Source organism: Falco naumanni, chromosome 2, assembly GCF_017639655.2.
Source record: "Falco naumanni isolate bFalNau1 chromosome 2, bFalNau1.pat, whole genome shotgun sequence".
Classification (NCBI taxonomy): domain Eukaryota; kingdom Metazoa; phylum Chordata; class Aves; order Falconiformes; family Falconidae; genus Falco; species Falco naumanni.
The window spans coordinates 79179934-79202747 of NC_054055.1; the positions used below are offsets into that span (position 1 = coordinate 79179934).

At 45.4% G+C, this 22814-nt stretch overlaps 1 protein-coding gene across 4 annotated transcripts; it reads left to right on the plus strand.

The window, feature by feature from the left end:
• The first annotated feature begins 7445 nt into the window (after positions 1-7445).
• B3GALT5 (beta-1,3-galactosyltransferase 5) lies at positions 7446-22790 on the plus strand. Of its 4 annotated transcripts, XM_040585101.1 has the most exons (4): positions 7677-8276; positions 13433-13583; positions 16969-17158; positions 17629-22790. In XM_040585101.1, exons 3-4 carry the CDS (start codon positions 16988-16990, stop codon positions 18580-18582), a joined length of 1125 nt encoding a protein of 374 aa, XP_040441035.1. In that variant the 5' UTR covers positions 7677-8276; positions 13433-13583; positions 16969-16987; the 3' UTR covers positions 18583-22790. The 4 variants fall into 4 exon arrangements, with proteins under 4 accessions (XP_040441037.1, XP_040441035.1, XP_040441038.1 ...); XM_040585103.1 differs by lacking the exons at positions 7677-8276; positions 13433-13583 and adding an exon at positions 7446-7669; XM_040585104.1 differs by lacking the exon at positions 13433-13583.
• Positions 22791-22814: the final 24 nt, after the last annotated feature.

Consider the following 22814-nt stretch of genomic DNA (forward strand, 5'->3'; position numbering starts at 1 on the left):
CAGATAAAAAAATATGCTATTTGGATACCTTCTCCTTAGCTTTTGCTCTCTCACCATCCCAGATGCTGATAATAAATGAATAATAATAAATCAGAAAAAACCCACATTAAACTCAGAAGCTCAGAGGGATCCATTTGTCAGAGCCATAACTGAGTGAACAGTTTTCTGGCACTCCAATCAAGCTCCATCAAAACCTTCATCTCAAGCTGTGTACAAGATAACGGCATTCAGTCAGCGCTGAGAAAACATTTGCAGGCAGATAAGGCTGGAAGGGAAGGAGTGGGAGTTACATTAAACCTGGTTTTCAATCATTATTTCCCAAGGATCACATCCTTGTCTGGGTGGTGCCCTTCCCTCAGGAGGCAAGGAGATGTGAGCTCTGCCCTGGCTCGCCTCCTCCGTAGCATGTCCCTGCGGGGAGGCTGCAGATGTTCTTCATCCAGCGAGGGCTCCTAGGCACTGGCTGCCCCACGCTGACCCTACAACCACCATCTCAGCAGCCAGGCTCCATCCCCCTGACCTGCACAGCTCCATGGTGGCTCCTGCCCATCTCCTGGGCTTTTCACAACTGCATCAGCACTGATAGGTAGAAAACAACACAGTGCCAGGAAGAGAGAAGAAGGAAGTTTGATGTTAGGCATCCAGCCCGTGTCTGTGCCTTTCTGTGAGGCTCGGCATTTTCCTGCAGAGTGGACGTGCCCTGCAACCTGTCGTTTGGTTTCTCATGCAAGAGGAGAATAACAAGAGGGTCAGGATGGGACTGCTGAGGATGGGGCCAGGAGACAGGTGGCTGAACCATAATCCCTGGTGCAGGATGAAAACAAACCCTTTGTGTCCACCCTATCCATTCCCTGTCTCCAGGTCAAGCCGTTGGGTTTGGGGGCAGAAACCCATTCCTGAAGGGAAATGAGGGCATACGAGCAGGACACACGCTTCATGGCTTTGCAGCCATTGTGGCTCAGGGTCCTGCACCCAACGGTGTTTTTTCTTTTTTTTTTTTTTTCTTTATCTTCAAAATGGGGGACAAGGCAAAGAGACACAAATAAATTAAAAGCTTCTACGTCCTTCCAGTTAATTACGCAGTGGGCAATGGCCAAACCCCCCTGCTTTCCTTATTCCTGCGGGCCAAAGCCCTGGAGCATGTGATTTGATTACCATCACTGTCGTAAGGCAGTGCTCAGCGCCTGCTGCGTGACAGGGCATTTCTGGGGGGCTCAGGGGGTTTCTGGTTTCGGGGGCAGGCACGGTGGTCATGTCCAGTCCCTGCCTCTCCAGACTTCTCCCCATGGAGATGTGCTGAAGGCCCCTTCTAGGAGAGATCCAGAACTCCACAGGTGGTGACGGGGAGGCTGTGCTGCACCTTTCTGATGGCTCCAGTGTTTTATAACCTGCACTATTTATTTAAACAAGTCACATGTCTCAAAGACTAAACAGCTCAAAGCCCTACCTCCAGATTCTGTACCAGGAGGGGTGTGGGAATGTCTAGTAGGACTTGAGAGCACTGGTGATACCCTTTTGTTCAGGGTACTCTGTCGGACACTGACTGGCCTTATGCTCAAGGAGGGACATGGAAGTGATGGGAAGAGTTAACAGGACCCAGATGCTGGAAAGCAGCCTGGCAAACTGGGGATATTAATCAGCTCAGATCGCTCAGCCTAGCAAGGGGGGGACTGAGGAGCGAGCTGGCTGCTCTATGTAGGTCACTTTGTAGGCCAAACCTTTGAGCCCTGGCCAGCAGTGAGGCCGGCGGGGATGAGGACAACCAGTGGTGAAACCCCACAGCGCCATGGCCGGCAGCCCCGGGCCCATCTGCGGAGGGCTGGGCGCCCTGCGGAGCCAGGCTTTCCCTCGTGCTTTCAGCAGTGAGATGGCTTCAGTGTCTTCAGGAAGAAACCTGGGCAAGCTGGAAAGAGCCTGGGAGGTAAATGCAGCACTGCATTAATGGAGGTTACAGCTCACGAGTCCTGGCGGTGGCAGCAAGGAAACCTCCAGTGCGCAAAGGCCCCGCACCGTGGTCGGTGTCAGGCAGCCCTGAGTGCTGCACCGACACAGAAGGCACGAGGTCCTTGTCTTCACCTGCTCACAGGTTAAAATAGCTGGAGAGAAATTTTTGGCAGCTCGATGGTAGTCTGTGTCTGCTGACAGAGGGATGAGGCAACTCCCCTGGGCAGGAGGCAAACCTCAGCCAACAAAAGCATGGCAAGAGATAAGGTACACACCCCTGCAGTTTGGATGGTTACTATTCAGGCAGCTTATCAGTAAAAGCAAAAGACTTTTGTGTTGGTCACAGGCCCTACATCAAGCTGGGGTTTCTTTCTGAAAGACTGTTGTCCAGCCACCCCCAAGAACGCAGGCGAGAGCTGCCTGATGGTGCCTGCAGGCATGTGCCAGCCAGGGGACGGGTACCAGCTGGAGCTGGCAGCCTGCCGGCCCTGACGCCTGTGGGTTGATGTCCCCCCCCCCGACAAAACACATGTGGCGGAGGGGTGTCCCTAACCCAGGCATGGCTGTCTGGCTTCCCACTGGTGCCAGCTATGACTGCGGCTGCCGAGTCTTACCAGCTCTGTCCTCCACCTGGCACAGCCAGCTCCCACCCAACCCGCAGTGTCAACGGCTCAAGGAAGACACAAAGCAGGAGCTTGTGGCTATGAGCGTGTTTCTGCTCCCATCCTTAGGAGACCACGCTGTAACGTGCAACATCGGCATGTCTCAGCAGATCGATTGCTCCAGGCTCCACTAGCGATTAGCACTGGAAATAATAATGACTGGAATGGCAAAAGGCTGAGGCTAGACTGAAGGTTTTATACAGGATGAAATGAAAAGTCACAATTGAATCATCTCAGGTCTTGCACAGAGTTAGTGTTGCTGTAATTGGTTAAGGAATAAATTCACAGCTTCAGCAGGAAGTGGAGACACTCCCGGACTCACTGAAGTTCTTCTTCACAGTTTGCAAGCCCTATTCATAGTCCCATATAGAAATAATCAGACTGTGAGAGTTTGGCTTAGCTTGCAAAATAAATGTGAGCAATGTACATTAAAGAAAATCAGAACACTTACCTCTCAATAAAATTTTATTCACGCACGACTAGCATGCCTTCTTACAAATACAGGGTAGAAGGAGGTATTAGGCATGCATAAGCAAAACTAATATTAAGAACAGCATATCCTTTGTGAAGATCAATTAAATGAGCTTTTATGCCTGATAGGTTCATTTAAGCAGTTCCATTAACTGACTTTTTCCTGTCCTTCTACTGATTAGCTTTATTCTTGTATGCAACGTTACGATGTGAATGGCTACGGGCAGCTTAAGATTTTTCCCTCCACGTGAAGTTCTTATGGGAAACTATTTTTCAAAGAGTTTTTTTCATGACTGTTTGGTCTCCAGCATTTTAATAAATGGCTTCCTGTTGGGATGTGGTGTCCTGCAAGTGAGGTTCACCAGCCAGGTGCAATCTGCTGTGAAGAAGAATACGAAGCAACTGAACGAGTATCACACTTAAGAGTCGTATTAACAATGTGCTTGCGTTTTTTGAATGGGAGCATTGCTTTCTGTAAACTTCCTTTAAAATTCACTCAATATTTTTTGTTTTGCATGGTGTGCAATAGACTGCTAGTGCCGTTGCTGCTGTAGTGCTGAACCCAGTCCCGACAAGAGAGGAAGCAGTCTCCTCCCTCCCTGACCCCATGCCTGTCCCTGTCCCAACCCTCTGCATGTGCCACCACACATGACTGCACCCAGGAGGAGCTGTACCCATCAATGCGCTGTGGAAGTAATTGGAAATGAGACATTAAGACAGGCAAATTCAGCTTTCTTTGCTCTTTAGGCAGTGGTTAGACAAGCATATCTAGATCAAAAAAGTATTCATGTTTACCTACAGACAGCTTAAAACCCCACCTGCTGATTCATTTAAGCACGACAGAGGAGTGGATAGGGTAAGGTAAGGTAAGGTAAGAAGGAAACACAGGACACAGGGTGGGTGGGGGTCAGCAGGAGGAACCTTCTGTGCTCCAGTGGATTTATGTAGGGCAAGAAACAGCCCCAGGAGCATTGGCCAGTACAGGAGTCATCTGTGAGGAATGGTACCCACTTATTTTGTTAGCTGCTGTTGCTGAGAGGTATTTGAGCCTTGTTTGCATAAGTTATTGTAGAACTTTGCATATTTTGATATAATGAAGCAATCACTATTCCCACCTTCCCCCTAGCAGGGGTGCTGTTATATAGATAAAGCTTCATGTGTGGTGGGGTGTCTGATGTGCCTAGCTTACCAACAGAGCTTGCACTGTCTGCCAAAGATACAGTTTTGCATCAGTAAAATTATAATACTGTAAATCTGAGGGTAGAAACCATTTTGCTACTATACGAGTAGGTTTTATTGGTAACAATTTCCCTCAGATTAATCTGCACTGCTATTAATGTCTTTATAGCGTAAACTGTGCCCATTGAAGGGATGATGCTTTCATTTCAACAAAAGTCCTCCTCCTGACTGAAATAAATCTGTGTAGGTTCACTGTAGAAAAACCTTGAAACCTTCTGTACGAAAATTAGATTTAATTTTGCATTAAAGCGAATAGCCTTGAAACTTCCAATACAGTCAGGTAATAAAGCTGTTGAAACATCCCATACCTACACCAAGTATGCAGCCTGTAAGTCCCTTACTTACCCTCTTCAGCTGCAAGTGCTGCTCTGCCTTCCCCCACAGCTGTCTTAGCAGCACATGCATTCAGAAAAACCCAAGGACAGAGCTCTTATTCACATTTTTCATAGTGCTACAAAACTAAACCCAGCAAACCTAAACCCAAAACAAACAATGGCATCTTTTGATGGGTGTTTGCTGTCTGATCTTATCTCTGCCTGCCTTATGCTTGAACGAGCTCCTGTGTGAATATACTGTCACTTAGCGAGGTCATCTCCAACCAATGTTACTTGTCAGGGGAGATGACAATATAGAGACACAAACGCAATCGGTGTTTCAAGCTGCCAGTTTCCTGCTTGAAGGAGAAAGGAGTGACATGGATGGGGGTGCTGGAGGAGGTGAGTTTGGGGGCGACGGGTTTGGAAGGCAGAAATACCCCTTGGTTCAAGCTGAATGTCCCAGGCCATGAGCCCCACCTCCTCCTCAGCTGGCTGAGCAGCATCGACACTGTCTTTTTTTTTTTAATTTGATCTAGCCTCTTTTGATGACTAAGGGAACAGGAAGATTATAGTTTAAGTATGTAATTTTCATTTGATGTGACAGGTTAAAGCTATGTGCATTTAGAGAAGGCTTAGGCTATTTTAGTTCAATTACAACACTGATTTAGGACCTGACTCACTCTTTGAGGCCTAACTTCATGTAGACACATGATGACTTAAATTTACTGCTAAATGAAATATAGGCATATGTTTACGTTACTCTGCTTAAATGCTTTGCTGGTGTAGGGGTGGATTTACACAGCAAGTGCAATCCTAAATCAGGGGTACAGAGAATTAGATTTTGCTTGGTTTTTTTTTTTTTTTTTTCCTCAGCACAAAGGCTAGATATTTCAGAGTTTATTTTACCTTGTCTTGTGCCCCTCCAGACATTAGCCTGTGTAATCTCCAAGTGCAATGTGTGCCTTCCAGTGTGCAGTCCTGCTAGAGACCCAACACCCTCAAGTCTCCCTGGCTTTAAAGACAGCTGGGCAGGCTAAGAGCTGCGAAGATGCAAACTGCTAAAACTCAACAGAGCAAACTAGGAGCAGTAACCCTTCCCTGGCATGGCTGAAGAGAGTGGAAACAGGTTTTGTATGAAATGGTAACATACTCCTGTTTCAGTAAGCTCCTTGGCTGGACTGCCCTGAAGACAGCCGGTGAGGGATGTGATGTGCAGCAGCTGTGTGGTCAGAGGTGTGAGCCCCAGGTCACCCTTGGTTTCCCATTTTCCATGGGAAAATGTCCTGTGTTCAGGTAGAGGGCAGGAAATTTGCTTGCAGAAGCTTTTGTGTGTCCAGAGTCTCGTGGCCTTTGTAGGTCAGACCATGACAAAGAAAGTGTTAGCGGTTTCCCAAAACTAAAGGAAAGGTTTTTTTAGGAACTCAGAGCACAAAAGAGATAGTCATGCATACAGAGGGAGGCACAGGCATTCTAGGTGCCTTAGCTAATGCTTCCTCTTTAGAAGAAACTAAAGCTACCCAGCTTTGGGGTTTTTTTGCCTTTAAAAAACCTGAAAAGGCACCCCCCAACACCCCCCTCTGCTTTTTAGAGCAGTCCTCTCTGAAGCAAATGTGGAAGTGGCTCTGAACCTCTCTTCTTACTTTTATTTCTCCTGCAAAGCAGAACAAGCAAACAGCGGTTTGTATGTCTCCTTAATGACATCTGTCCACCTCTAGCCTTGGAGTGGAGGGGGAGGAGAAAGGGAGCTGCCAGCAGCCTGTAGCGATTGATCTGTTTCTTGGTTTTTATGCTGCACTAGAACAACCTGTTTCAAAAGTGACAATGACAAATCAAAGTGAATATTTCTTGACAGAAATTCAAACTCCCTGATTTGTTAGTGGGTATTTTGCTATTAGAAGGGCTGCTCTATCTGTAACATTTATTTGGAAGTATTCTTTTCTGCTTGAGCTTGCAGCCCTTCGGAGAGAAATGCATTTCCCCAAAGCCATTTGCTTCAATAATTTGTTGTCATGTGAAACTGTCATTGATTGCTGTCACCGGGGGACAGTTTGCATATATACGAAGGTAAAAATGCTGCGCTTCTCCACTTGCACCAAGAAGTATTGCAAGTGGCCCCGGGAAGGGATGGGACGTCTTGGCTGGACTCGGGCCAGCCCTAAAGCAAAGGCTTGACTGTGCTCGGGGCTGAGCGCTGTCCTGAACCTGAGCTGGTGCCCAAACAGCAAAGTGCCAGGGGTCAAGCAAACACAGGGGTGTGAGGAGATGGGAGGAGAGGGGCGATGAAGTGACTGGGCAGAGTGGAGACGGGGCTGGCAGCGGGGTGCTGCCCCCCACCGCTGCTGCTGCCCGCGGGGTTGCGCGGGGCGGTGTTTGCTCCCCTTTGCCCTTGTCACCAGAATGTCATTCCCCGTCAGGGGAAATCTCGGGACAGTGAGGGTGCCCGAACGCAGCCTTTTTAGCAGAGGGAGGTTTCTCTCCCCCTGTGCAGATGAAGGCAGCATCGTTGGTGACTGGGAGCGCGGGGCCGGACCGTCCCAGCGCTGGAAGGGCTGGCGCTGCGCTGACGCTTTCCAGCCCCACGAGCACCGCTCCGGCGCCTGGGAGGCCATTGCCCCCCCCGCCAGCCAAAATGTCCAAAATAAACCATCTGCGGGCAGTTCCTAACCTTGCCTTCCCTGCCGACGGAGCTTGCAGCGGTACAGTGGGTCCGTTACCTATGGGAGAGAGGGAGGGAGGAGGGAGAGGGAGGGAGGGAGGGAGGGAGGGAGGGAGGAGGAGGAGGAGGAGGAGGGAGAGAGGGAAGGCGGCAGGAGCTCCGGTTACCGCTGCCGCAGCGCTGCCGTCCCTCGCTTCTGGCCCCGGAGGCACAGGCGATCCCGCTGCGCCTCGCTCGGGGTGGCTGGGCTGCGGGGGGACCCGGGGAGACTTCGCAAACTGTAGCCGGCGCCCCCCCTCCCGGGGGAAGGGCCGCCCGCCCGCTGCAGCCCCCGCCCAGCACGGCCGGAGCCGCCGGGGGATGCGCCGCGGCCGCCTGAGGTGAGGAGCTGCCCCTGCCCCCAGCTCCAGCGGCAGGTATGGCCGGGGGCACGGGGGTCCCCGCACCTACGGCTGCACCCCTGGACCTGCGCCCCCGGCTTTCTGGGAGTCGCCAGCCGCCGCGGCGGGGTAGGGAGAGTAGGACAATAAAGTGTGGCGGATGCCACCACAGTTGGGAGATGGGATCAAAGTCCAGGGAAGCCGCTCGCCCGGGCCGAGCATCCGGTGGCCCCGTGGCATGTGGGGCTCAGCCGAGGGCTCCGGACCGCAGCGCCCGTCCTCCGGTAAAGCGGGCAGTGATGTGCATCACGGGCGGTGATGTGCATCACGGGCGGTGAGGTGCATCAGGCTACTTGGCGTGAGCGGGGAACACTGATTTGGTGGTAAGAAAGTAGCAAGCAATCTTCTTGTTTGCCGGAGGATGTAGTGTGTGCTATTTAGTGTGTCTTTTAACACAAGGAAATCGTTTGGCAGCCAGCGAACCTGTCCCCAGATAAAAACCAGGATCACTTAGGACAACTACAGGGCAATGTTCTCCTGGCTGTCCAGTGTGTTTGCTGAGACCTTGGATAAGATGCTTAAAAAGAAGAAGATCCGTGCGGTACAGGTAAGTAATTAAAAAGCAGCCCTTGGGCCTGATCCTACAGACATCGCTGTGTGTAATCAGCACTTTTAAAGCCAAGTAGTTATTTACAAAGGATTTGCCAGCATGCGGGCCGTGGTACGATTACTGTTCCTCTGCTTTCTGCCTTAGCCCTGCTAAATGCAAAGAGGAGCCGGACACCGTCCCTCCCGGTTAGCATTTGGCACAGGGCTGCGGCGGTGCGGGGAGCCTGAGTGGCTGTCCCTGGGCTTCCCTGCCCTGGGTGGAAACCATGTGATGCCCAGTCAACGTTATCCTCCAAAAGTACCAGATTGCTTCTTTCGCAGACATGTAAAGGCAAAGATTTAGTTCAAGTGCTGGGTTGATAGGGGAAGAATAAAGCTCCAAACACTGAACAATGACTGTGCCAAGAGGCAGCATGACACAAAAGGGCACAGAATGGCAGGAGCACTGGGCTCACCTACTCTGTGCAAGTGCTGCCCCGGCTTAAAATAGGAGCAAAAACCATCTGAAAGGTACCATCCTGATAAGTCCTCATCCTACAGTGATATTGTCAGGGCTGAGCAGCACTCTGTTTATGAAAGATTTAGGAGTGATGTTGGAATATCATTATTGGTAATTTTCCCCATTTTGAACATTTATTGTACAATCTGCATGGCTATCTCTTCTCTGCAGTGCTCTTTTACTTCTTACTTTGTGTATCTTGACATTGCTTCTGAGGGAGACACAGAGGACCTTCATTCTGTCTGAAATACCATTTTCATGTTTATTTTTTTCATTAAGATAAAAATCCAACATACAGCACTAATTGTAAATGAGGGTGATACTTGATTTGTTTGGGGGAACAGACATGTACATACACTTTTTGAAGAATGGTGCTTCTATAGCTCAGAGAACCAGGCTCTTGGAGTACTAGCATTGACAGCAAGAGCTTAAAGAAGAAATTTTGCCATTGCTTTTTTTGTTTATGAAGATAAGAAAGTGGCTGTGAGTTGGACTTTGTTCCTGTTCAGCACAATGGGTTTATATGGGGTAAGGTTGCTCTGATTCATCCCATTGTGGACGTGAGATCTGCAGTTTAGAACATAGCAATTAAAATAGTTATTGTAATAAATTTGCTGATTCATGAGGCAATTTTTTAAAAAAGTGAAATATGCTCATTAGCATCAGTGATAAATGGAAGATGGGAGTATTGTAGGAACAGAGGGAGCATTTGAAGAAGCAAGTCTATTAGCATTGAAGAGAAACCTGGAAAGGGACATTTGGTACAAGAGGGTGAAGGAAAGACAGAGAGAGAATTGGAAGAGTTTTAGTCTGAATGTTTGGAAAAAATGATTACTAAGATGAGAAAAGGTCCGGAGCACCCCAGAGGCGCTGCTGTTTTCTCTGCCTGCAAGAAAGGATGCCTCTTTGCTCATTGCCTGCCAGCTGTGTTTGGATTGACTGTGGAAGTGGATTAAATTAAAACTGTCCAAATATACTCCTGAAAAGTACAAAGAATACCTACACCAGGGGCTGCACTGTAGTGGCTGTCCTGCACAGTTTCTCTGCGTTGATAGTCTGAAATTTGCAACAGGTTGCTTAACAGCTCATATTGCAGCCTCCACTGTAACATCTCTCTCCTTCCTGGAAAAGGGATCTGGCCTTACTAAATATCCCGGCTGACATTGTGGTGGGCTTTTTAGGGCCAGGATTCACGAGGAGAATTTTGCAGGCAGCTTGGAAAAGCAAAATGATATTTTAAAACAGAAGTAAGCTTTCTTGACTTGGCTAAAGTCCCTGGAAGTAAATTTTGTTTTGACTCTTCAGATGCAGCACTTCTTTCCTGTGACATTTATGGGAGCAGCTCCACCTCCTGCCAAACTTTCTGCTGTTTTTGAGAGGAAACCTGCCATTTTGTTCTGAGGCTCTTTGGCTTTTCCAAATGAATGTCATGAGTGACTAGCCATGGTAATGTGGATGAGTTCAAGATGCATCAAGAGCTAATAGCTCTTAATGTTTGTTTGTTTTTTTTTTTAAATAAAGAGGAAGATGTAGCCTCTGGGTCAGAAGATCCCTGTGCCATAAATGCCTTCCTTCTGTGAGAATACACTCACCATGATCTTTGTTCTACTTTAGGCATCAGTTGCCTGGGTAGTTTCAGAGGCAGAACCCAGAGACCACATAGACTTCTGGTCTGGACCAGTGCAACCATTGGGTAATGGAAATTTTCACACCTGAGGTGACACTTCCATATCTGAACTGGAAAGGCTGTGTTTTTGAGTGGATGACACCCTTGTAATAATAAAGTTGTACCTTTTTAATAGGTGAGTGTTGCATGCAAAGCTCCTATGTGTCTATTTGTTGCCTCTGAGAGAGCTGCTGTGTCAGTTTATATGTGTACGCTGGCATTGTGGTTAACCACCAGTTCATTACCCTCTGTAGTACAAAATCCATGATTTGGAGGAGGAAATGGTGGAAATCTTTCTTTGAAGAGATAAGGTTAAGGAATTACAGTGGGTCAGATGGCTCTTCTGAAACTGTCTCTGTCGTAGCACAGCGGGAAGAGACCTGGGGGGTGGAGGTGAAACTTTCAGGGACTCTTATTCAGTTACTGAATTCTAACCAATTTATGTTTTAAAGTCTACATTTTTTGGTCAGATTTTTTCTTTGATTGCTGGGAAAAAAGTTTCTTTGCCTGTTATAACTGTACCATTGTTTAGGCTGTGTTGGTCATTCTGCTAAAAACAATACACTTGTGTGCATATATCTGTATACATCTGTATTATGTATATATGCATGGAATTTCATTGTGATTAATATTAATCTAAAATTTAAGACATCACTCTAATATGTGGGTTTTTTTCCCCTAGAACCATTAAATTAAAAACTTGACTTGTTTCTACTCTTCATCTTTTTTTTTTCCTTATTTTTTTTCTTTTCTTATTAAAACCCGAAGTGGTAAATAAAACCAGTCCAACCTTCTACAAAGAGCATTCAATTTCCTGTTAAAGTTACAGGCTCAATCAGCTAAAAGGGTATTAGTGACATAACAACAGAGTATAAGCCAGGCAACATGGTAGGATTTGAAAATTAGTACCAACAATGCTCCTTTTCTATCTGTTGTCTAATTGATTGCTTAGGGTTTGGAGATCAGGACTCCTGCCATGGGTCTGTGACCATGGGTGAATGGCTCACCCATTGCCCAGCATTAGCTCCCTGGCTGTAAAACTTCATGGCCTTTCTGGAGAGCCAGGGGCTTATTTTAGGCATCAAAAGCACCCACCCCTCAGAGCCCCTCTCCCCATGCACACCCCATCATGGCAGGCCAACCGTAGTGCAGAGGTGCCTGGAGAGGAGCTGGGAAAGCTAACCCTACTCAGTAGCACTGCAAAAAAAGTGACAAGAAAACCAGAGAAGAAAAAAAAAAAACAAACTAAAAAAAAAAAGGAAAAAAAGAAAGAAAAAAGGGAGAGGATTTGACTGTAAATAAAGTGCCTAGCAACTCAGGGCTTAAATGATAGAAGCTGGTATGTATGAAGCAGAGGAACAATGTCTTGCTTTGAGTCACTGATGGGCTGACAAGGAAAGACAATCCTGATAGCAGAAGCTGGTGAGAGGTAGCAGAGGGAAAAAGGTTTTCCATGGTCTGACAGTAAGGGCGGCAGAAGGAGTTTTTCCCTTGTCCTGTACCCTTTCCAGGTTGTCATCCTTCTTGCCTGCCAGTCTTGACATTTGCTTTGGGTGAGGACATTGTTAATACATGTTGCTGTAAAAACCTCCCTCTGAAAAGTGGCATTTTAAAGTGCCAGGAAGGAGACATTTAGCCTCATCACCTTGGTGGCGCAGTTCTTTTGGTTGGAAGCAGCATCACCGGCTTGGGAGGTTCAGTGGGATGCTGCTACCAAACACATGGGGCAGGAGAAGCCAGCCAGCGCTCCCAGGGGATGAGGCAGGCTAGTCTGTCTCCATGCAACCCTTTATTTAGGGTAGAGGTTCACCACCACTGGTTTTAGTAGTCCTGTGTGGGACATGAGTAGGCACTGCTGTTCCTGAGAAGGTCTGGTCGGTGTCGGCCAGCTTCCCACTCTGGCAGTGGGGGGACAGCTGAAAACTACTGGGCCAGAGGCAATCCCTCCCCAACTTCAGAGCTTGGGCTACAGGAGAAACCCAGCTACGTGCCTACCTGTAACGGTGGCCCAGCCACTGCTGAACCCACTGCCTTGCCAGAGACATCATCTTTGAGAGTTCCAGGCTGTCCCCTGCTCCTCTGAAATGCTTGCGCTTAGAAAAAAAAATAAATGTTTCCTGCTGTATGCGACATTTTCTTATTATCTATGAATGTTCAATCCCTCCCTGTGTCCTGCTGAGCTTCTGAGAAAGCAATTTAAAGGTTTTATTCTGAGGAAAATCAAAAGTTAGCGGGTATTATTAGTACTTATACCAGGGCACATGTTCTGATTATTAGGGAAGAAAAATGGGAATATTGCTGCTGACTTGAACTGTGCAGTATGTGAGGTCATTAACTCCTGCTTATGCACTTAAATCACGCCAATGCTTTTAGGTCTGCGTTGTCACAGCTGCTTGTGTTTCTGTTTACAAAGCGAGGACTCTTGCAGATAGTCAAAGCGCTTCAGCCTTTTGCGGTGCGGGTCGTTCGCTGGCTGGTGTGTGTGACCTCAACACAAACCTAACACCCATCGTCCACTGAACTCAGTGGCCTGACCGTAGCTTTGCTCCAGAAAAAACTGAGAAAACTTTATTTCTTTAAATTGGTATTTTGAATCTGTTTCTCAGGGGGACACTAGACCTACTTACCTCTCTCTGCCTCGGCCAGATTTCTTTTCCTGATCTATGTGGCAGATAGTCTTGATCTCTTGGTGCCGTTTACATAATTATACTCATTAACAGAACTAAAGGAGGTGTCAGGTTAATTTTGATGGAATAACTAGACTTTGTCACAAGAGTTACCACGGCCTTATCAGTGTGCAACATGAAGCAGTTACACAGGGGCCAGCAGTGTGGACAGAGACCCTAAAGCCAAACTGCCTGCTGCAGCAGAACGCAGGAGGAAGCTCTTGCGCTGGTGGAAATAGGTACTTGCAAAGTAGAGGGCTGCAGTTTGACTGATTTGGATCACAGACCTTGACTACCTTCTTTTCTCCACGTGCTTGTTTCAGGTGTGTGCGAGAGGAGCACTGGGCTGCAGGCTCCTGTAGTGCGCGTTGCTTGGGTGCCAGGCTGTTGTGCAAACCTCATTTGGATCTGTGCAGAGCCGTGAAACGCTGTGCCAGTCAGTTTTAACAAACCGCTGTTTAGGACGCGAAGCAGGTAATTTTTTGGCAGTGCCCTACATAAAATATTGTGTAGTTGGAACAACAGGAGATAGAAAAAGCTTTGACATAATTACAAACTGCAATTCCTGACTCAGATCAGAGAGAAAACCCAAGTATAATGTCATGCAAAAAGATTTTCTAGAAAACTGGAAAGATTGGTTTTGATGCAAAAGTACTGGATGCTGTTCAAAATGACCTCTAGAAAAGAGGTTGGCTGCTGATAGGTCTCCATTGCTTTCTGGACCACCTCCTGTAGACTTATTGTTCCTTTCATACTAACATCTCCAGGACTGTTCCATGGAGATATGTGCATGCAGGCTGGAAATCTTGAATCACAGACTGTACTATTTGTCGGACGCAGGCAAAGGAGGAAAGATACAGTGACAGAGACAGTTTAGAAACCACAAGGTGTTGTCACACCTAACCCACACTCATATCTCTGCTGTAGAGCAAGGTACTTTAGGTTGGGTGGTGATTGTTTTGTTAAATGTGGTCACAGCCATGCTGTCCTGTTGAAACATCACAGAAGCCATTTTTTCCCCATGTGTTCTTCACATGTAGCTGTTCTCCCAGGCAGTGGGGGAGATGGAGCATTTGCTTCACCCAGGAACATAAACCTGCTCTTTGCAAGTGGGATCAGGACGGGATGGGGACCCAGCATCCCAGGGCTAAGGAGCCAATACTAAGGTGATTTAATTCCCTGATAGGCAACTTAAGTGGTCCAAGGAACTGACCTGCCTGTATTAATATAAAATTATTTTAACTTTCAAAATTTTCCCTGTTCACCCAAAACCAAGAGTGAAATCGAAGGTTTTAAAAGAAAAACAGCCTCAGAGACAGGAAGCTGGTCATCTCTGTCACCCTTTCCTTTGGTATTCTTTCAGTAATGCCAACCTTGTAACCTATTGCCAAGCTTAGGTCCTTGGGACACCAAAGCTGTACCTCTGCAAATGTATCTTTTCCAACAGCCCCACCGTTGCATCACAGGCTCCCACTGGCCTTGTGGGCATCTGGGGCAACTCATCCCTTCTTGAGCATCAAGGGGGACAAATTAAAGGTAGGGCTGTCAGGTGAGACACCTGTGTGCACTCTCATTTGTTTGCTGAGTTCACCTGGCGAGGGAAGTTTGGGCAACTGGTGTTATAATGGGGAAAGAATATTGCAAGAGTGAAACAGAGGAAATGGGATTGCAACAAAAATCCTGTATGGACAGGGAGGCTGAGACTCCTCTACTGCATCTGGTCCAGGGGCTTTCGTGGCTCTGCAGGGCTGGGTGTCCCAGTGAGGAGCCGCAGCTCGGGTGAATCCCCAGAGTGGGGTCCAACATGTTATCTGGATGGCTCCCTCCTACACATGGCTGGGGAGGCAGAGAGAACTGGGACACCAGCCTGGGAACACCCAAGGTGCTACTGGTGTGATCTGGGCCCTTGCAAGCCCTCTCCCCAGTCCACTCCACAAATATCTCTGTGGGTAACGGCAAACGTTTCATTTGAGGAAAAAAGAACAGCATTCCTACTAGTTCCAGGTAAGCCCAAATTTCCTTTTGGTGATTAAACCAATGGCAAAAACTAGTATTTTCCAGATTTCACATAGTTAGAACCAAATGAGACTTTGCTCCAGGAAGTGTTTATTATCAAGGCCACTGCCTACCCATTGGTGGTGGTCAGTCACCTGCTGTGAAACGATATGTGTACATATGTGTGATCTGCAAAATTTATAAAATATGTTTTACAATGTACATACATTTACAAATGTTTGCATTGCCTCTGTGTGTGTGTGTGTGTTTATATAGCTGTATAAGGTATGTTGCTTCATACATACACTGAAAAGGGAAGACAGCCTGGCTCTGGATTGGCAGTATGGTAAATACATGCCAGAACATACGTTGGGAGGCTGCTCTCCCAGCTGTCCAGAACAGGGACCTTTTTAATTTTTTTCTTTAGATCTGTTACCAGTGCCCAAACATGGAAACAAGAAGTAAATATGGTCAAATCACATTTGTCTGATTCTATTGCAGTCTGGTAAAATTAGTATGTTACATTATGGTTTCTTGCTCTTGAGTATTTCTAAAATACTTCTGAAAGTATTTTAATGGGTTTTAATAGAAAATGGCTCTCAATTACTTTCTTTATTCAATATTTGAAGGACTTTTGTTTGTACATGTTCTGGAATTCCTGTGACAGAGAAATGTCAAAAACTCTCAGTCTCGTGAGAGCAGGTGACAGGAGCAAACCTCTTCTGCAGCCCTGTTGTCAACCTCAGAACATCATCCTTTCCTAAAAACACTATTTTCAGAATATTAATGTGCTTCCTCCCAGGCCACTGAAGAACATGAGAACAAATGCAGAGCAGATTTTCTTATAATCTTGTGTGTGTGTTTGTGCATATATATATTCTCATGCAATTTTACATATGTATTTAATTAAAGCAATTTTTAAGTTAATCACAAGACTGCTGTGAGCTATACATGCAAGAAAAAACAGATCCAAGGAACACTCTATTTAAAGATAAAGTTAATTTAAATGTAAGTGGCAGAAGAAATGTGAACTTTTGAAATATTTTCAAAATTCATTAGTGAATCATTGCAAAAATGCATTTCACTGTGGGAGGAATTTCAGTAAACCAGGACTCCAGTTCTGCTTGTTTCGTGCTTCTGAGAATACTGACTGAAGTGAATGGGACTGTTCTTATGAGTGAAATGAGCTGGATTTGGTCCCAGGAACACCTGGCTGGACTTTAAGATGAACTTATAACTGCAATGCAAAACCTCTTTTGCTGCTTGGAAAGGGGAATTTGAACAAAAGAGGGCACTAACGTGGTTTTGGAGAGTCTGGGCAGAACATTCCTGATTGGAAGGCAGAGATCAAACTTCTATGAAATCTATAGCTCTGGGGATTGTACATTAGTTTGCTGTATTTTTAGGTGAGATGCCACATCCAATTCCTTCTTAAGAATCAGGGAAGCGGAAGGGAATGCCCTTCCCCCAGTAAAATTTCCCCCACCCTAGTGCTCTAAAATAGTAACTGGTGGGCCTGCGGCTTAATAGAATGAGCAATTGAAGCATTATACTCTTCTCACCAGGTTAATTTATGGTGATGCATAATTTTTTTGACACTGTGACCTTTTTGGGTTTGCTTAGATAACTTTTCTTTCTCTCGGAATTTATACTAGAATTGTAATCAGATATGCAGCACATTAATCTGTAATAAAAATGAATGAATGAACATCGATGTTATTGTTTGGATCTCTTTCACCTTGAAAGGAGAAGGAAGTACAGATAACCTCTTCTCACCTCAGCGTGCCCTAGTGAGTTACCTAAACTCTGCAAAAGCTGAAACATCCAAATAACCTGACCCACTGTTGGTTTTTTTTCTGAGCAGGTGACCCGACTTCAAATACATGACTCATGGTCCCTCCAGCAAAAAGATCAGGAGCAGTTTCTGGGTTGGTGCAAGAGCCCCGCAGGATGCAAGGAAGCTGAAGATAGGAGGAACCTGGCTGGGTCTACCCACTGGACAGCACTTGCTGGCTCTGGGATACAGGCACTTTTCAAACAAATGGAGAAACATGGTATGTAAACAGCTACCCCCCCCCCCCCCATCCTTCCCCCCCTTACTGCTGTTATTCTTTCTCACCTGGCATGGGCCCATACCTGCTGCTTCTCCACTCTTTGGCTTGTGAGGGCCCCGGTGGGTCTAGGTCATGGTTTGTAAGATGTTGAAGATGGGGAGGAGGTCTGAACAATTAGGCAGGGTAACCTGCTGTCAGTGGACGTGCTTGTGTGGATTTCTGAGGAGATGCTGGCTTGGAGGGAGGGAAGATTCAAGTTAGCACAAGTGTGAATTTGATTGCCAGCAGGCATCTTGGGGGAGCGATACTGAAAGAAATGCATGTGGGCGAGTGCTCTGAAATAGGTAGCTTTCAATTAGAGATGACCTGGCTTTAAATCCCTAGGCAGGGACTGGTATACAGCACTAGAAGGAACTAGATTCTTTTTTTTCCTTTTTTTTTAATGTGCTGATCCTTCTTGTTTCTTTCAGATGGATTTTGGAAAATTCAGGCTGTTTGTTTGCCTTGTAGGGCTCAGCTGTGCTAGCTTCTGGGTTTTTTACAACAACTTGACTGAATTCTGTATGTTCTGTGAAAACAGCCCAGATTACATATTCCCCATAGAGACTTTTAGGAGGATCGGAGGAAATTTCTTGCAGCTCCCAGATATAGACTGCCACAAGAACCCTCCTTTCCTCGTCCTGCTTGTGACATCCTCGTACCACCAGGTCGATGCCAGAATGGCCATCCGGCAAACCTGGGGGAAGGAGAGAACAGTTGCCGGCAAGCGCCTGGTGACATATTTCCTGCTGGGAAGCACTGTGAATCTCAGCCAGCAGGCTGATATCGCTGCTGAAAGCCAAAAGTACAGAGACATTATTCAAAAGAATTTTACAGACACGTATTACAATTTGACTTTGAAGACCATGATGGGAATTGAATGGATTCACAGATTTTGTTACCAGTCCAGCTTTGTGATGAAAACGGACACAGATGTGTTTGTCAATGTCTTTTACCTCACTGAGCTTCTTCTAAGGAAAAAAAGGACCACTGGATTCTTCACAGGTTTTTTAAAACTGCACGAGTATCCCATACGGAGAAGAGGGAGTAAGTGGTATGTAAGTAGAGAAGAGTATCCAGCAAAGACCTACCCACCATTTTGTTCTGGGACTGGTTATGTTTTATCCACTGACATTGCTAGTCAGATCTATAATGTTTCAGAGAGTGTTTCGTTCATTAAACTGGAAGATGTATTCATAGGATTGTGCCTTGCCAAATTAAAAATTCGTCTGGAGGAGCTTCATTCAGAGCAGACGTTTTTTCCAGAAAGGATTAGGTTCTCTGTTTCTCGCTTTAAGAAAATCGTGATGTGTCATGAAGTAGAACCATCTGAGCAGCTGAGCTACTGGAATCACTTAGTGACAGAAAATCACGGAGTGCTCTAGCACCTTCCCTGCTCGAATTAACAAGATGAAACCCTCTGCATTTACAGGGCTACTCTTGACTCCAGCAGAACTCCCAATTAACTCTAAATGCATCATGTTAAGGACTTTTTAAATGGTTATTTCTGCCCAAGAACATGCAAACCTCTTTCTCTCCCACTCACTCTTACCTCTTTGCATCCCTTCTCTACACAAGTTACAATTATTATTTTTTCCTGAAAGATGCAGGACTGCAAACTTGCCCTCCAAATCTTGCTGCTACAAGACTGGCAACATTTCTGCAGTGCCAAACTAAAAGTCAAAGTACTTTTGTTCAGAGAAGAAATCTGCACCCTCTTGCTGGTCTGCCTTGATAGATTACTTCATTTGCACCCATCTGTGTAGGCATTTAAGAAAAGGTGTTTGCATTCCCTTCCTGGTACAGGGCGCTGCAGCCCTGCCCTTGCAGCCAGCTCTGTGTGGGAAGAACTGTGTAGTGGCACAGATCACTCCTTCAGTTCTACACACTTTTTGCAGAGATGGAAGAATTTGCCTATGCAGGGCACCTGGGGCAACCTTAGGTACTGCAGGTCACCTGGTGAATGTGTAAGGCTAGTGCATCTCTTTCCTATACATGTCTCCTGCCGAAAATAGTATGTCATAGAGCCAGATCCATGGTCAGTGGGGAGTGGCCTGATCTTTCTACTAAAATAGATCCTGGAGACATCTTCCACATTTCTGTCTTATTTTGATTGCTTGAAACCTACTGTGAATGGTTTGCCAAGGCTGAACTAGAGTCACTTACAGTGAGCTAAACAGTATGTCTGATTTAGACATTTTTCCCGATGAGAAACTGGGTGTGTAAGGGAGAAGACGGGAGGATTTTTCTCATTTAAACAAGAACTAGTGCGAAAATGTGCCCAAGTAATCATTCAGGCTGGGAGCCTCATTTCTTATTTTGTTACCAAGCAAAGATTCATTAAATCACTAAGATGTTTGTAGGTTTCAGAGATAAGGAATTGGATCTTTACAGTAGATGCTGTGAAAAATACATTTGGGCTATGGGGAGGAGAAAGGAGTTAATAAAATCATTCCTTATGCAGTATTCCTATTTTTATTTACTTTCATGCAAAAAGAAGTTTTACCAGCAAGGAAGTATCATATGCCTATATTCTGTGTGAAATTTTTTTTTTTCAGAGAGCAGTAAAAGTGGGGCTGCTCCCTAGGAGAAGATGAGCCAGCAGCTAAGGGGGTCCAACAGCTGGCAGGGCTCAGCCCTACACACCCATGCCAGGGAGCAGGACAGACCCACAGACAGTGGCCAGGTCCAACCAAGAGTGCCGATCGTAAGGCAGGATCACGGTGATGAGGTAGGTCTGAGGTCAAGCCAGTAATGGCTGGGCCCTGGTGATGACAGGCGCGGGTCAGGAACACTGCCCCAGGATGGCAGGGCAGGGCCCTGGGGATGGGGACATATACTGAGTGTGGTGAAAAGCATGGAGGAAATACAAGGAAAGGTATTTTATTACTTTGGGATTATATATTTTTATTGTTTCTTTTTTTTTACTGAAGTTTGTGAGGACTGTCTCTTTTTACTTGCTTGTGCCTGAAGAGCAGGATAAATATTTTCAGCAGGAGTATGCCCCATCCTGAAAAGTGTTTAATAACGATAATAATATATTATTTATTTCCCTCTGATCTAGACTAACTTGAGCTCATGCACTTATTATCGACAACTGATGATGAAATAAATAATGTTTATTTATTTGGTAGAAGAATGATTTTCTTTGTTTTAAGTTTCCTATTCAGAAAATATCTGCATATACAGTGTTTGCAGGGATATGTCTGCCCACGTGGTCAGGTGGGTGACCAGGGAGGTGTTTGCCTTTCCCTAGTGCCAGGGGATGGGCAGCCCAGCTCTGGGTTGAACCGCACCTCTCTGCCTCCCATCCCAACTTTGCAGGTGTATCTGCCCTTAAACTCAAAGTCCTGCTGTAGCACATCTACTTTTGCTGCTGCCTTCAGTAGGTGTGACGAGTCAGACTGATAAAGCCTAGCAACAGCATTTCAATCGCTATTCTTTCCATGTAACCTGCAGAAATGTCTTTTTGCCATTCATTGCTATTGTACCCAAGGTGTAAGCTGCTATTGCTTTAATTTATGGAAAAATGTTGAGCATAAAGGAGCACTACCTGGCCTCTCCTAGCTCCCTTTCCTGTGTGGTAAAGGGTCTGTGAGCTGGGACAGAACAATGCAGCCAAGTGTTCACCCTGGCCTCTTCTTGTTCTCAGACAAATAATCCTGCAGTCCCTTGAGGGTGTCACTTGCACTTTTGTGCCTGGTGCCAACCTTATCCCAGCTGGCACGACCAGTCCAACTGGGCGGTCCCAAGGACCCTGTATCTCAGCAGAATAACTATTAGTTTACATAAGGATGTGTTGACTTCACCTCCACTAGGTGTTGAGATCCAAGAAGTACGGTGGCACCCGGCTCCTGGGATGGTGCTGCTGCTGCCGGTGGTCTTCTGTAAGGCTGAGTTCATGGCCAAAGGGTAAAATCTCCTGTTAGGAGACAGTATTTTGGGTTGCTTCCCTGAATTTGTGATGCTTGTGAGTGGCATTAAAATATGTCTTACCTGAGCAGTTTGTGGCTTTGTGTCATCATAAAAAAAAGTTACTCTTGAGGGCCAAGTTCTGCTAGGCTTCTTGATGGTGGCTTTTATTTCAGTTCAGGAGTTTTCCAAATTACTTGAATATAGCTGCTAACTGGGAAGATGGTGCTATTCTCCATTAATTGCACTTTCAGATGCTAACATTATATTCTGGGGGGTAAATTCATAGCTACCATGCTGTTTGGAATAAGGTCCTTAGGCATGTTTTAAGAAACCAACCCATTCTGCATACTGTTTCCAGGGATTCTATTTGTAATTTTGAGTGACCCGTGCAAGATGCCCCTCTTTATTACTGCATTTGAAATATTTTGTCCCCACTGAATATATATTGTTAAGCATCTAATGGCCTGCCTATCTGACACATTTAGCTTATCACTGATGAGGAACAAATGAGTACAGGTTGAAATATTATGGTTTCAGATAGCCTGTTACTCTCCCTTTTGCAAAGTAGCTTCCCAAGCAAATGCTTTAGGTTGCTGTACGTTATTTTCCTCAACATAAGATTTTCTTTGTGCTTGCATAAATTAGAAACTGATTTCATAATTCTCTCTATTCAGTATGCTGCTTTGGATAAGAATAGAGTAAATGAATTATTAATTACTTAAAATATAAGGCTATCCTGCTGAAAAAGGTGATTTAAGAAAAGTAGATGATTGCATGTAAGGCAAACTATTTAAACAAAGCCGCTGTGCTAGTCAGTTTATAAGTATCAGCTAAATGAAATTAGCTTTTGCAGCATAGGCCTCAGATCATGATTTTTAACACAATCAAAACAGTGTTAGTGACCTTTTGCCAAATTATGTTTATTTCCCTATGAAACAGCATCACAAAAAGATCAGAAATATAACTGGAACTGTAAATACAATTCTGCAGTGTACATACGCTTATTTTTTAGATTTTGTATAGGCTAATAAAAGAATTTAGACAATTTTGGGGCAGTTTATCTGTAAAAGTAGTGCGCTATCCTAATATTTTTATGCTTTCTGGGTCAGATGATTATTTTATCAGTTTTTTATGAATAGTTTTGAAAAGTTACTCTGAAAAGTTACTCCATTGCTTCTCATTTAGTAGGAAGGAGTGTAAAAATCAGCTGAGCTCATAGTGTCTAAAAGTTGTTTAGATTTGTGCATTTCAGCATACTCTATTTCTTCAAACACAAGGTCAGTTTTTGAATACAGAAAAATGAGTAAGTGATTCATAACTCTTATGTCACAAGTCATAGTTCTTAGTTTAAGTTAGGATTTTCAAAAGTGTCCATGAAGGATTTGGTCACACATCTCATCTCCTTCAGTATTTCTGAAGAGGTATAACCCTTCTAGGCACTTCTGAGAATACAAAGTAAATTTTTGTAATGAAACATTTGCCTTACGTAAAAGCTGAACGGAACAGAAGAGATAACTGCCTGTAATGGATCTGACAGGAATGCTGCTCTTCTTGGATGTGTGGGGGTTACTATATAATGTTAATATACAATGTGTGACAATGTTTGCATTATTTGTATAGAACATGAGAACATTGAGCTAACTATTCAATGTATGATATTTTAGTAAAATATTTTGTTACCACAGTTTTGTGTGTTCACTTA

Bases quoted from the DNA above. Each gene is read 5' to 3' on its own strand.
- B3GALT5 (XM_040585103.1), top strand. From the start codon at position 16,988: ATGACTCATGGTCCCTCCAGCAAAAAGATCAGGAGCAGTTTCTGGGTT. The intron at 17,159-17,628 runs GTATGTAAACAG...TGTTTCTTTCAG, and splicing joins CAAACAAATGGAGAAACATG to ATGGATTTTGGAAAATTCAG.